The sequence below is a fragment of the Daphnia pulicaria genome, chromosome 1, assembly GCF_021234035.1.
Source record: "Daphnia pulicaria isolate SC F1-1A chromosome 1, SC_F0-13Bv2, whole genome shotgun sequence".
Classification (NCBI taxonomy): domain Eukaryota; kingdom Metazoa; phylum Arthropoda; class Branchiopoda; order Diplostraca; family Daphniidae; genus Daphnia; species Daphnia pulicaria.
The window spans coordinates 6,250,844-6,265,610 of record NC_060913.1 but is presented as its reverse complement, the minus strand read 5'-3'; the positions used below and the strand labels follow the sequence as shown (position 1 = coordinate 6,265,610).

The following is a 14,767-nucleotide window of genomic DNA, read 5'->3' as shown; positions in this document are numbered from 1 at the left end:
ATTATTTTCTTCAACTGCGGTCTCTTCTTCTTCTTCTTCTGGGGCACCGCTCGCGCTCCTCTTTTACTTTAACAGCGATTCCCCATTCCCAACCACACGGCACTTAAATAGTTGCCTTTATTCTCTGATGCCTCCCGCCGTGGATGATTGGTCCAGTCTCTTTTCTACTTGCTCACTTATACTTTCTCGCTCCATTCTCTTTCTCTCTCTCTCTTATTTCTTTTATTTTCCTTCTCTTAAGTAACGAGCCACAGTTAAATGCTTAAACGCAGAAAATTGAAATAAGACGATTGCTCCCTTGTTATTTTCAATGTCTTGATAGCAACGAATGAATAAAAGCGACTTTCTTTCTATTCAGGACAAAGAATAAAATAAAAATCGTTTTCTTTCTCTCTTAAATAAAATTTAAAAAAAAAAGAGCTGGACTAATGTGTACTGTCCCCTTCTACCCCAAAAATCCCGCCGACATATATGTATACAATTTTTTTCTTCTTCTTTCAAAGAAATGAAAATAAAAATAATAAATAAAATAAAAAAAAGAGCTGGGAGATTATACACGCTGTATAGGTTCGTTGGATGAGGTTTTTTGGGTTGCTGGGGGCCATTGTGAACGCGGCAGGGAACCCTGAACGCAAAAGAGCCAAGATTTCGACCGTGGACCTTTAAGGAAACTTTTGGTTACTATATCTAGACTGAATATGTTTATTTTCTTTAAAGGGGAGAAGAAAGAAAAGGGGAGAAAAAAAAAATACGACGAAGAAGAAAGTCTTTCGATAAGCTTGATCCCGCCCGTTGTCACACGGCATAATTCTCCTATAGTCCTATTCTTCGGGGGCAAATTTCGGTCAAGAAAAATAAAATAAAAATTTCCTAACAGGAAGCCCCGAACACTGTAAGAGAAACAAGTTCTCTCACTTTCCAGCCTTTATCATCATATTTATGTGGCTCTTGGTCAAGTTTTTGTTTTATTTTTATGGGCCCCCAATGAGGATGGCCCGAAGAAGAAGAAGAAGAAGAAGGAAAAAAATAAGAGAATGTGAGACCATCACTCCCGGATTCTGCTGCTGCTGCTTTTGTTTTTACGACACCCCTCCGATCAAATCAACTTTCACCGGCACTCGTGATCCCGATAGATCACACGTTTCCCAGTCGAATCTAATCAAAAGACCAACGCCTCGGCGTGAAAAAGGAGCTCACGATACACCGAAAGAGAGAGAGAGGGGGGAGAGCGGACTGGGAGAGCGTCTTGGGTTTCAGGTCTGAAGTTCCGAAGAAACGCATAGCCCATTGGGCCAGCTAAACAAACACATCTGGCGACTTATTTATTTATGGCCCTGTGTATATATACACAGTGCCTCTTCTGACCGTCTTGATGAATCGAGTGCGTTACATGAAACCCAGTTGCGCTGTTATTCTTCTTTCTGCCTTTCAACAACAACAACACAACACTATTATGAATCGGCCGTATATAACAAGCTGGCTAGTTGTCGCGTCTACACACACATGAACGCAAAGTTCCCTCTGTACGCTATCATTTCTTTCTTTTTCTTTCTTGGCCCAACGTCCTCAGACTCCTCACTAGCGTTACATCAAAGTTCTCGATGGGAATTGCGAAGCTGGGCGTAGGAAATGTCGCTCGACTTGCCGCAGAGTTAGACCGCGAATCCGTCGGCCGACGCTAATTAACGTCTTAATGGAATCTACATCACAAGACACCGAGAGAGAATCTGACTCGACAACACGGACTTTAGTTCATCAAAGGCCGCCAGGTAAGTTGGGTCGGACATGAGTCAAACGAAACCATCAGATTTTTCTTTCCTTGCGTTTTTTTTAAAAAACTTTTATTTTGTCCATCTTTTATTTCAAAAGTTCAACCCTCTCTCTCTCTCTCTCTCTCCCGTAGTTAAAGGATTCCGTGAAACCCCCCCTCGAAAGTTTTTGAACGAAGCGGCCGGCGCGGGCTCAAAAGGGGCCGTACCGACGAGAGAGTGAGTAGGACAATGGCTGGTGTAAATTATCTTGTGGCCATTTCAAACGTCAGACTCAACGAGAAAAGAGAAGAGAAATCCATGATGAACAAGGTAGGAAAAAACACAAGAGAGAAAGAATTTGGGAGAACACATCCTATTGAATAATATCACACTCCCCCCGCCAAAGTATTTCTTTTTTTTCTTTTTTTGGGCCGGCATCTCCTTTTGGAAACACAAGAGAGAAGAATAAGAGAGACTCCCACAACAAATTGCTTGACGTCAGGCGAACCGTATTAATCCGTAAACGACGACTGACGAGCTTGTTCCAGTCGTCGATCCCTTTTTTTTTTCTTTTCTACATTATTTTGTTTTCCCCCCTCATTCAATCTACCCTCCTTTTTTTCCCCCGCGCCGCTCCTCACTATCAAACAACAATATACAGCGTTATAATAACACTATAAGAGTATCATGGAACGAGGGGTAAGAAGACCGAAAACTGATGAATTATTTTACCCCCGACCGACATCCAGGAACAAACAACAATGTAGGATGTTTGCGTGCGTGATGGTGTCTACCTACTAGACTCCCCCCCCCCCTTCATATTCAACCCTCCCTTTTTCACCTACTAGTTGAGAAATGTGCCCTGCGGTTCTCCGGGTTTTACAGGGGTACCTACCAGGAATCCTCGTCAACGAGAAAAGGGAGACTTTTTGGTAACCAAGTGTATACATCTCCTAATGTTGGATCGATAAAACTCTACAAGTCAGTCAGAATCGGGAGAGGGACTCCAAAAACAAACAAATTGAAGAAAGAAAAATGGGACAGAGGGAAGAATCCGAAATTGATTCCATCTCTCCTTCTACACTTGCCTATGCGGTTGGTGCATGGGGGGGTTAGCGTATTGATTCCACTTGAGCCTGACAAAACCACCACCTGGCTCACCATTATTTACGATCTCGATCGCAAAATGCAAGAGAGTCGTTAATTTCCGAAATTTAGCCTCGAAGAATCCCACACACACACAAGTCGGGAGGGAAAAAACAGCCGAGAGAAGCTGAATCACGCGCGGTCAGCCGGCGAGTCTATATGTGTGTGCGGTTATGATGTTTGTTTATAGCCAGCGATCGTAAACGTCATCATCATCATCATCGGGGAGCTTCGTAACCAGCAGACGGTGGAAAAGCAACCGACTCGGTCCTATCTCCACCCACACACACACCGGCCATCAACCGAGTCATTCGATCCACACAGTCAAAGAAGTTGGCACGCTACACCAGCAGCTCCTCCCCCCTCGAGGGTTTTTTTTTTCTTCTTCTACTAGTGCACAAGTTCTACTAGCGTGAAATGATGAACCCCTAGTTTTGTTGCGAGACATCTTTCATCTCTGGCTCCCATCGTTACCGACCAAAGAGACAAAACAAAAGAGAAAGCAGATGGACACCGCCCACACCACCTGCTTCTCTTTGTATTTCTTCTTCTTCTTATGTCCGTCGAGAAAAAAAAAGTTTTAAAAAACCCGGCATCATCTTCGGCCACAAACGGCGGCGGGTTAACGAGCCCCCCTCCGACCAAGCCAAGCCCAGCACAAACCATCAACAACAAAAATGAAACGAAGAGAAGTTTGTACGGGCCACCAATTAGTCGTTCCGCCCGAACTAACGAGACTGGGCACACGAGTCCGTAAATAATATTTAAAAAAATGAAAGAAAGAAAGAAAAAGTCCCGTGCATGTTTGTTCGCCCACCCGGTAGGAAACAAAATAATGGCTGGCCATGGCCAGTTGATTTTAAGCGAGTCTCTTACCCCGGCTTTAGGACATTTGCCGTCCAGGATGGGTCCCGAGATGTACTCCATGTTGCGAGACTGGAGGCTACCGTTGAAGCACATGTGAATGTTCTCGTTGAAACGGGCCTCGATGTCGGCGATGCTAAAGACACAGACGGCCGATTGGTGACTCGGCTCGGGGCTGCCGATGCCTTTGGGTGGGGAGAAGAGGCCGACAAGGACCGGATCGCCCGTGCTCAAGCCCAAACTGTTGGCCAAATCAGGTCCGGCCTGGGCCAATTTGGCGTCCTGGACCAGCGAGTAGGCCCCCTGGCCGTCGGCGCCGCCGCCACATTGGAGAGTCACTTCCGTGTAGGAATCGTAATTGGCGTCCGAAATGCAGGTGCGGGCCAGTCGCGTGACGTAGCCCGACTCTTCCTCGCCGGGCAGGTGCGACTTCTTCTGGACGACGACGAAATAGGCAAAGTCGGACGCGTTGAACCCGTAGACGTATTTGACGAGAAAGTGGTCGCGGTATTTGACGTCAATGTGCAACGTCGACTGCTTGGTGAAGGAGAATTCGGCAAAGTCCAAGTCATAGAGATTGCGTGACGAGATGGCCGGCACTTCGTGACGGTATTCGCCGACCGAAGTGAAAGTCGTTCCGACGTAGAGAACGTTGGATCGACCCCAAGGGTTGTAGTGCTCCGGCCCGATGAAGGCGAACGTCGACGCCGTTTCGTCGTTGGCCGCCACGTTGCGCGAAATGAATTCCGGCTCCGACGAAATGTTGGACAGACGATACTTGGTGCAGGCTCCTTGCGACGTCGAGCCGCAGGCCAGCAGGGTGCGGGCGTCGCGGTCCACAATCAGCACCTTGTTGACGTTGTCGGTGGCCACGGCGTCAACGCCGCTGGATGGCGCGCATCCGCTGGCGTGGCACTGCGGGCTGTCGACTACGGGCCCAGTCACCACCGAAGCCTCGACAGACAAGCTGGAATCGAGCTGGAAGAGTCGGTTGACACCGCCAGCGTAGATGCGGCCCGTCGATGGATCCATTGTCAAATGGCGGAAGCCTCTGGTGGTGCCGTTGACCGTCAGACTGGATCGCGGCCAATTGAACTGCTTGACAATGCTGTTGACTCCGGCTGATGGGTCCTTTCGGCTGGAACTGATGGACATTGACGTCATGTTGCGACTGCTGCTGCTGCTGCTACTCATGCTGGATGGAATCAAACCCTGGCCGATGTCCGGAAGTGCGGCAGTGGCCAAAGGAAACGAAGTCGTCAGAGCCAAAACGACGACAAACAAGATGGTCGCCATGGCAACGGACGTTGAAGTTGAAGCTGATTCGAATACTTTCAATCGCGGCATGAAAACCGTGTCATCATCCACCTGCGAGCCAATCAGAAAAAAGGAAAACAAAACGAAAGAGTTAATTGGTTTCCGAAAAACAAATTCCTTCTCATCATCCCGTCTGTTGTCTCGAGTTACAAAAACAAAAGAAGGCGGCGGATGAGTGGAACAACAACAACAACAACAAAAATAAAGCGAAACAAGAACAAAGGTGCAATTTCCTGCATGCGTAATGAGACGCAATGAATAAACCGTTATTGCACTTGGCACTCCCCCTCCCTCCCCCATTCACTTGAATCAAATTAACTCCAATGCCCTTAAACATACCAAGGAAGAAAAAGCGAATCGGCGAAAGAGAAATGTCGAGAAAAAACAAACACGGAGCTGACACAAGAGTTGTCTGCTATTTCTTCCCTTTTGTCCGTGTGTGTATGTGTACAGAGAACGTCAATTCATTGGCCCTTTTTTCTTCGTCTTCTTCTTCCACCCTCTTTTCAATTTCGTTTCCTCATTTAGAAGGAGCGCAACAAAATGATCCGCCACCATCAGACTGGGAGAACCATCTCACCCATCGGGGCGAGAGAATCACGCTGCACGCGAGGTCAAATCAGGAAAAACACAATCGTTGTTCGTGTAATCATCTGGCTGTGCCTTGTCTTCACCCCTCCATCTCTTATTCTCCTTTTTTCCTTTTTTTCTTATTTTCCTTCTCCCGTATGTAATTTTTACAATGAGGGCTCGTATGATTGAAGTTACAACTGTTGGCTCCAGGCTTCGTGTTAGTCGGGATGATGATTTGGAGCTCCTTTCTATCCCCTTCGCGCCTCGACTCTCTCCTCCTCGGAGGCTGAATGCAACTACAAGAGCAACAACAACAAGCCGAGAGGCGAAATTTGAAGCTAATGAAGCTGAAATGAGTCTGACCACCCAGTTACCTTCGCGTGGCTCAGAATAGAACGTCAAAACCAGACCACAATTCTGCATAACTGGCGCTCATTCGCTCATTCCCGGCACTGGACACAATTTTCGGGATTTATTTTTGGGGTGCTCCGCAGTCTATTCCGCACAGAGCGAGTGGACACTGCACCCGTTATCGATCTCATCAAACTAGTCGGCAAGGATCAGAGCGCAACCCATATTTAATTCCGCACTAAACATATTTTCGTGTGTGTGTGTGTCGAGGCTTGGCCGGTGCGGTGGACAATGTCCGTTGTCCATCAAAAGGACCGGATAAGACGACAAGACAACGGGGGACAAGGGACGTAGGCAGACAACGGCTCTGGCATCAAACAAGTCGGCTGACAATGAGAGGGTCCCTCGTATATAATTGGCTAGGAAAACTCACGGTCCAATCCGCACGAGACTGTCACATCATCGATCTCATCAGAAAGCCGAGAGCGGCTAGCGGATGACGACTTGAATCCACTACCCACACACACACACACATGGATATGGGGCCCCGGTAATTGCTAGAAAATATCTATGATTGTTTCTTGCTGCCTTGCTGACTGGAACGCTGGGCAGCAGAGAGCCGGTTGGTCGGTAGCGTAGTGGCCCGTCATTCTGTCGACTCGTCCCAGTCCATCAAAACGGACGAAGGAGGAGACGAATGAAAATAAGAAAAAGAAAAAAAAGGGCGATGCATTCACGGGAAAATGGAAGACTTTTTCTCTCTTCTTTTCTTCGCTTCTCGACGCCATTAAAGGTCATGACTCGTTGGTTTCCATGTTCCACGCACGCACACATTGAGGGAGAGTAATCAAGTCAAATGACATCATTTCTCTCCATCCCCACCCCCCTCCTTTTCTCCCACTTATACACACACACACACACCAGAGAGAGAGATAAGAGAGACCGAAAGAGCCGGATGGAGTGTTTTATTCTTACCCAGATAAAAAAGAAAAAAAAAGAAAATCAACCCGAATTTTCGATTGACCTTTTACACAGGAAAAGGTCGACGTCATTATCACATTTTTTTAAAAATAGAAATGCAGCAAACAAAAGAGAAATGAAATTCGATTGCGTTTTGATTTAGTTTGTTTCCGAGCGTGTCCTACGTGAGTGTGTGTGTGGATGAAGGTGTTGTTGATTTCCCTTTTCGAATGTCTTATATTAGCTAGTGTGCGACGGTGGGGCTCCCTTCATATAAAACACATATTGAAGCCGAAAGATAGGACGGAGGGGGTCTTGCGTGTGTAACAGACACAAGTCTGCCGTGGAACCCTCCAGGCCGCACACGGAAGAACTTTAGTGTGGGGGGAAGAAGAAGAAGAAGAAAAAAAAAGAATAAAAGACCTATCTACCTTGACTCTGGCACTGTGCCTTTCCTACCCAATGCCTCCAGGTACAACTTTGATAAAAGAAGAATATTCTTCTTCTTCTTCTTTCTTTCTTTCTTTCTCTCTTCTTCCTTCTTCTTCTATACCTTCCTGAGGCCATTCTTCCCCTCGGATGCCAAAAAAGAAGAAAAAGAAAAATGGTAGAACTGGATGATGAAAAAGAGTCAGGGGGGAAAACGGGGGGGAAGGTGTCGGGAGGAGAAGAGGGCGCCGATGGAATGCGTCTACGTACGTACTAGATATTCCATTCTCCTCCACCTGGACACGGTTCGATCTCAACAATAGTCCTCGACTCTTTCAGGAACTATTCAATAACGGCTAGCGGAACCGTCCATTCTTCCTTTTCTCCTTTCTTTTTCTGCGGATTCTTCATCGTTCACTGGATCGATAATCCAGCTCAACAGTTGATGATCGGTGCTAAAACGACATCTAAGACTCTCAGCTGGCTCAGCAAAAGACGTTTGTGCTCCAGCTGTTAATCACTCGAGTAAAAAAGGGGAAAAAGAAGGCGAACTTTTTTATAGTCCCAGAAAATGGTTGCGGTCCACATCTTATCGGAGCGCCCAGTTGCCCATTAAAAATCTATCTGTGGAGTTGGAGGCCAAAAAGAGGAAAAGGGAAGACCCCTAAAGACCTCAAAAGAAAGAGAAGGTAGATATATACACCACACACACACACACACATCTATATGGTATATACTATATATATATATAAATAATATAAGATCTAATCGATCGTTAACTCGCTGAACGAGCGATTCCATTAGTGGCTGGGGGGAACCGTATCGCCTGGCCTTTTGGCCCATCCCTTTTGCCCCCAACGCCGCATCTTCTTTCTCTCCAGAGAGATTCAAATGTTTTTTCAACAAAAACAAGAAAAGAGAAAGACAAGAAAGAAAGAAAAGAGGAAAGAAACAAAACAAAAAAAAATATGCCCCCACCACCACCATCTGAAAAGACGGTCTAGAAGGTTTCTTCTTCTTAATGATCATCCGCACACACAAGAGGAACCGTTCCTTTTCAATATATTGTGACGTGCGTCAGCTTTTTATCTCTTTTTTCTTCTTCTTTTGGACCCTTAAGACAAATCCCTTTTCTATCTCTCTCCAGGTAAAAAATAATAACAACAAAGTTAAGACGGATTTTCCGAACGATTATCCAGCATCCGGTAGCTGGATAAGGAGACCGTTCGTTGACCAAACTAAGAAATTTAAAATCTGGAATATCTACCCCCATTGCTGTGTGTCTAGTGACCATAATAAACACACAGACTCAACACTTATCATTGTGATATGTCACGGAAACCCTCCCGTCCCAGAGGATCATCAAAGTAAAAAAGGACCCAAGAAAGTAAAGAGACGACCCGCTGAGTGTTGGGGATTTAAACACCCCTTTAACTGTAAACTGTGTGTGTGTGTGTTTTGTATTATCAAAAAAGAAAAAAAGAGGCCCAGATGGTCGAAAAGATAATAAACTACGAGGATCGTTTCGATGGTTGATCGTTTGATCAAACAATAACAAGTAAAAAACTTGACTAGGGCAGCGTGATTCCGCCAGGTGGGAAGCGTTTTTGGGCCTTACAGGTAGAAAAGAATCCGGCTGGTCTTTTTTTTTCGGGAAAAAGAAGGAAACCCAAAACAATAATAAGACCAGAAGGGGGGAGAGAAATGCACAGAGAACCCAAAGAAGGGCAGTCATCTGCATAATTTTTCAATTCGACCCAAAAGGTACAGAGGAAAAACAAAACAAAACAAAAGCACCTAGCGGAAGGGGCAGACAATAAGAGCGCAAGTACTAAATAGTCTGGGAGAAGGAAATGTGTTGTATGGAAAAAGATGGAGCAGTAACGCAGAGACAGGCAGAAAAAGATGATGGAAGACATGTCCGGTTGAGAGAGAGAGAAGAGATTCAAAGCCAACGGACACATTTGGCTCTGGGTAAGCGGCCTGATGCTTCATCATTCAACGTGTACACAAGAAAGACAAAGATATCCTACTAGTACGTAGTCTTCCAACTCGTTTCTCTGTGTGTGTGTGTGTGTCGTCAGTTTTTCCCGACTGCTGTGTGTAAAACAATTAAAAATGCCCCGTTACTCTCTGCTGAGGAGGATAAACGCTAGGAAAGAGCAAGCGCCCAATGGATTTCCTTTCTGATTGTTATTACAAAAGGCTACAGAGCGGAGCAGCAGCGTGATGTTTTCGTGTTGAGCGATTACCTTGAACGGGTTGAATCACAGGCACAAGTGACGCGCAAAGAGACGACGACTTTGATGCATGAGCCGAAAAAATAAGGATTTTCCGAGATTCTTCTTAAACCCCTGGAATGTATAATTTCACAGCGTCCCTTTCATTACCAACTACAACAACAACAACAAGGACAAAGAAGAAAAAAATAGTCAAAGTCCATCGGCAGCATATCGCTGGCCGACTGTTTTGTGTTTTCTTTCCCAGAGTCGACTACTACTACCCCTGGCAATGGCCCTCTTTGGGGTCTGGTATAGCCAAAATGTGGAGCTATGTCTTATGATAATAATGATGATCTGGCAGGAAGTGGTAAAGACAAACTCTCTCACACGCATTTCTCTTCTTCGCAGAGAGCTAGAGGAGAGAGAGAGAGAGAGCTTTTCGGGACGGATGCCTTTTAAACAGAGCGATTCCCTTACACATCAACCACACACACACACACACCAACCGATTTATTTTATTTTTTCCGTTTTGGGGGGGTTTGGGAAAATCCTCGACGTGGTTCAACAGTCACATCGATATTACATGTTCTCTTCTCCCTTCACACACACAGAAAGTTATCTCTTTTTCAGTAGTAGACATGGCAGCCAAAAATCCGTCCAAACTCGTTTTTTCTCGACAATTTATGGCACGTTTTTCTAACCCCCATTACACACAAAAAATGAATACGTTTCGTTTTTCTTTCGTTCTATTTTTTAATTTTACCTTTTAGATTCACACTGGAGATGCTTTTGGAAAACGGTGTCCCTCTTCGTGGAAAACGACTTGTTTCTTTCACGATTCGATGGATATTCCCGGCGTTTTTTGAGGGGTGAAAATGGTGAACTGAAAGAAACACTAGTTCGCAGCAGCACAAAACACACGCACGAACACACTGTGTAGAAAACTTGTCGACACACAGACACACTCACTGGAAAAATGAAAAAAACCCAACGCTCTTTTTCAATTTGATATGAAGGGAGGATGTGTCCAACCACCACCACTATCAACCAACACACTGAGCACAAACTGGCGAAATTAAAAAAGATAAAGAATAATAACTTTTTTGAATCCAATTTGCTGTGTCTGTTGTGTTTCTTTTAGTCCTTTTGAACAAGTTCTGGTGATTGAATTTTATTTTTCCAAATCGGATGATGAAGCACTTGAGAAGAAATATCGACGCGTGCAGGAAAAAAAAGTTGTTTTTTTCGTTAGTTCCGATGACACACTGGAAAAGAAAAGAGCAGCTGCCAGTGGGGTAAAATGTGTTCACTCGGAAAAAAAGTTGTTCAAGTCTCTGAGCAACAGTGTTGTTGCCCGTGTGGACGAGCTGCGACTGGCGAGAAGAAGCGATTCGACACTGAAAGTCGCTTGTAGCTACCAGCACAACGTTGCCAGTATTTCTAATATCGAAAAGAAAAAGGTCCCCCTTCCTCCGACTCTCTTCGGCCATGTTTCATTGTGCGCAAGCGCCGCCTGGTGGTTAAAGATCTCCGAATGCCCCTAGGCGCAACTACCTTCCAACGGCCTTCACAGTTGAATGGACTCGGGCGCCGCCGCTGTGGACCCAGTTATTATTGTTATTATATGATTTCTCTCTCTATACTAGAAACTTTTTTTTTTTCGTTTATATTCCTCAACCGTAGATTTTCGAACGCTCCCGATGCCCCACTCAAAAGTGGCGATGTGTTTTATTCAGACTTTTATTTCTCTTTTGATCTAACAGCAAAAATAGAACCGCAGGGAAAATAACAGACGAGCGCGATGATGCGCGGCCATCTTCTGTTTTCCTTTTCAATTGCAGTGGCGTGAATTCGAGATAAGATCCATTGAAGAAGCGGAAATAGTTTTGATCTTTGCCTTCAATTGTGATAGGGATTCGACTTGATTGGATTTTCGCTTTCTCCATCTCTTTGTTACGTGTTTATTCGTGTGTTAGATTCTGGCATATAAGAAAGCCGAAAGGAGAGTGTTGAACGCTATATTTTTATATGGGACGACTCCCGAGGACTCTTGGCGAAGAGCCTCGTCTTTTTTCCTCGATTTCTTTTCTTCTTCTTCTTCTGCATTTTAATGATAGGGGTGAAAATGGAAAGAGACGCGGTATAATTGGACCCCGTCGTAAAAGGGAACCACGAAAACAATCTCAAAAGAATAACTGCCATCGTTTCTAATTGCCTGATTGAATTGGAGATCGGAAACCAATAAACAATTTCGGCCACACACACCCGCCCGAAATTCAGACCTTTGATGAAATGGCGTTTCGAAGAAAAACAACTTTGGACATTGTGCTGATACGATATTAAAGGAAATCCTCAGCAACTGAGCATTTTTATTATTATATAGAAAAGAGAAAAAGTCCGAGAAAAAGAAAAGGGAGCCCGAAAAGAAAAGCCGCGCACTATGCGCACGTTTACACAAAAGGAACACAGAACAGAACACAGCAGACGAGGAGGAGGAGAGAGAAATAATAAAAGAATCTAGGAGCTGCTGCTGCTGTAGGGAGAGAGCGAGTAGGCCAATTGCTTATTCCAGACGCGCGTACACACACACGTAATAAGAAGCTGATTTTCGTAATACGATCTCACAGAGCTGTGTATTACTTATGTCCGTCAGTCTAGTTCCCCATACACACACACAGACCAGCAGAGTGGCCATGGTGGTAGTGCGTGTAGGTCTACATGCGCTCCTTGTTGTACATCACTAGCCAGGGCTGCTGCTGGATCGCTGGTTGTAAGCGCGGTATTGTGTCGTGTTCGCTCTTATGTCAGAACCTCCATACAACATTCCCCCCCCCCTGGTTTTCTTTGTTGCACAGCATTGAGTTTTGGGTGCCCAGCCTAGGCCAGCTGGTCTCTCTACTACTACTCTATATATGTAGGGTACTAGTATATATACGATTACTAAACAGTGGGGATATAGCGAACGACGACGACGACGCCAAGTTGTACACAGCTCAATGACCAACCACATTACAACCGCACCATCATCAGCTTAGAGTGGTGGAGAGGATCCGCGTTATTCGATACATCCCGGCAACAAATTTTTCCTGTTTTTGGGAAAACAGAAAACCGTTTTAAAGCCAATCCATCATCCGCCACCACCACCACCAGCAGCAACAGCAGCACTGATTGTCTCTGCTGCGCGGCGCTCTTTTTGATTCAACACAGATAAAAGGAAAAAATTTCTTTTTTCTTTTTTGGGAAAGAAATAATAACAATTTTTTCCCTTCATTTTTTTTGTTTTCTCAAAATAGAAAAAAAAAGGCTTGAGAAAAATGGGGGGAAAATGGGAGGAGAGTTGATGGTCAGACGGTAGGTAAAAGGTAAAGGTGAGACTGTGTGGCATATTTTGGAACTCGGAGGCGGAGGAGAAGGAGGTACCTTCTTGAGAGAAGAGAAGATTGTGACAGCGGCCAACAGGCCACTGCTGACTGTGGTATTCAGCGTGTCGCGCGGTTCCATCCATTTCCAGTTAGGAGATCTACACAGTCACCGTTTCTATTTAGAGGGGAAAGAAAGAAAAGAAGAAGAAGACCACCATGATTTTCCCTTCCATCTCGACCAATTTTTGGTCGCGACTTAAACGCCACTTTCTGCGCGTTTCCCCACTTCCCACTGCTGGAACGACCTGCTTTACTAAATAAAAAAGCTGAAAAAGGGGCAACGAAAGAAAAGTGTTGCTGTGGCAGTCGAATGAAAAAGATAAAAGGCCTTGTCACCTGGATATCTAACACAAAAACCTGTGATTTTTGCGCTCTCTTCAACCTCAGACAGCGGGGGTATAACACACATAACAGAAAACGTTTTTGTTATTTCAAACATATAAGACGGGGCTTTTACTATACATGCATCTATACTGCTGTATCAACATATTTGGGGGGGGGGGGGATATGCAGAGGAGCTAGGGGAAAAAAGAGTGCTGTAGAAAATACCACAATAGAGCAGAGACACTTACGCTATAGTACATAAGCCAAAGAGAGGAAATGGTATTAAAAAGCCAATTCAATCCAACAGTTTTCAAAAAAAAAAAACCTAGCACCTATCTTTTTTATATTTTTTATTTTATTTTTCTGAGCTTCCCTATACACATTTTATGCCCCTATAGCTGTCAGGAGGATATATATATCTATACATTTCAAAAAAAGAAAAAAAAAAGCGCCCTGGTTCGGTGGACGTGGAGGGTGTCCGGAAGTCTGTCTTTCGTCGCTATTGTCATGAAAACCCATTTGCGTTTGTTGCAACGAAAATAAAAACGAACGAAGAAGAAGGATATAAATTGTGAGCCATATTTATCTATAAATGTGGGGCGCGCGCGAAGAACGTCAAGGTGTTGAATCGTTTGCATTGTTAGACCTGTGTCCTATGCCGACAGATAGATTTTTCTCCCCTTCATTTTGATCCGCTAGACACACACATAACTAACTGACGTATACACGGGACGTTGCGTGTTGGTTTTCTATCACTTTTACAGTCGGAAAATCTCTTTTTCTCTCTCTCTCTCGCTATTGATTTCTTGTAGCCTATCGTTGGGGGGGTTAGAATTATTTACACAAGTGACGACGCTATCGAGCGTCCAGGTGATCCTGTTTTTCTTTGCCGATTTTCTTTCAATAATTTATTATTTATTGGCGGACAGAAGTTCGTTGGGATTTGTTTTGTTGATTTGTGCTGCGCGTGAGAAACTCTATCTCCGTTCCGGTGGAGTCGCTGGTGGTGTTGGCGTTCGCTTATATACCTTCGAACAAAAGAAAAATGGGGAATACAAGAAGAGGAATCTTTTTTTCTTCTTCTTCTTCTCTCCCTATGGTTTTCTTTTGTTATTCGGTACGGGCGTATCACAGTAGCTTCTGATGTCTCTGTATTTGTATATATAACTTCTCCTTTTCTTTGGATGTGTGGGCCTGTATATTATACGGGTGAAAAAGAAGAAGAAGAAACGGAAAGTTTGTGGTGTATTTCAGGAGCCTGGAACGAAATGTCGGCCTCCCTTTCGCTTTTTTTTTGAGAGAAGAGGAAGAAGAAAAGGCAGCAGTCATGGAGATGCGCTTTCGGTCCCGCTTGTCCATCAACAATCACGCGGTATATTTTCTTCTTCTCCTTCTCGTACGCAGCAGT

General features: G+C 44.8%; 1 protein-coding gene across 2 annotated transcripts in view; it reads right to left on the bottom strand.

Annotated features, from left to right (window-relative positions):
- LOC124313081 (plexin-B-like) overlaps positions 1-11,002 on the bottom strand; it is a 35,561-nt gene extending 24,559 nt beyond the window's left edge. For both annotated transcript variants that reach the window (XM_046777802.1, XM_046777810.1), the window contains exons 1-2: positions 10,377-11,002; positions 3,774-5,129 (exon numbers count right to left, since the gene is read on the bottom strand). In XM_046777802.1, coding sequence (XP_046633758.1) covers positions 3,774-5,108 — 1,335 coding nt within the window. In that variant the 5' untranslated portion in view covers positions 5,109-5,129; positions 10,377-11,002. The remainder of the gene's footprint in view (positions 1-3,773; positions 5,130-10,376) is intronic.
- Between the last annotated feature and the right edge of the window lie 3,765 nt (positions 11,003-14,767).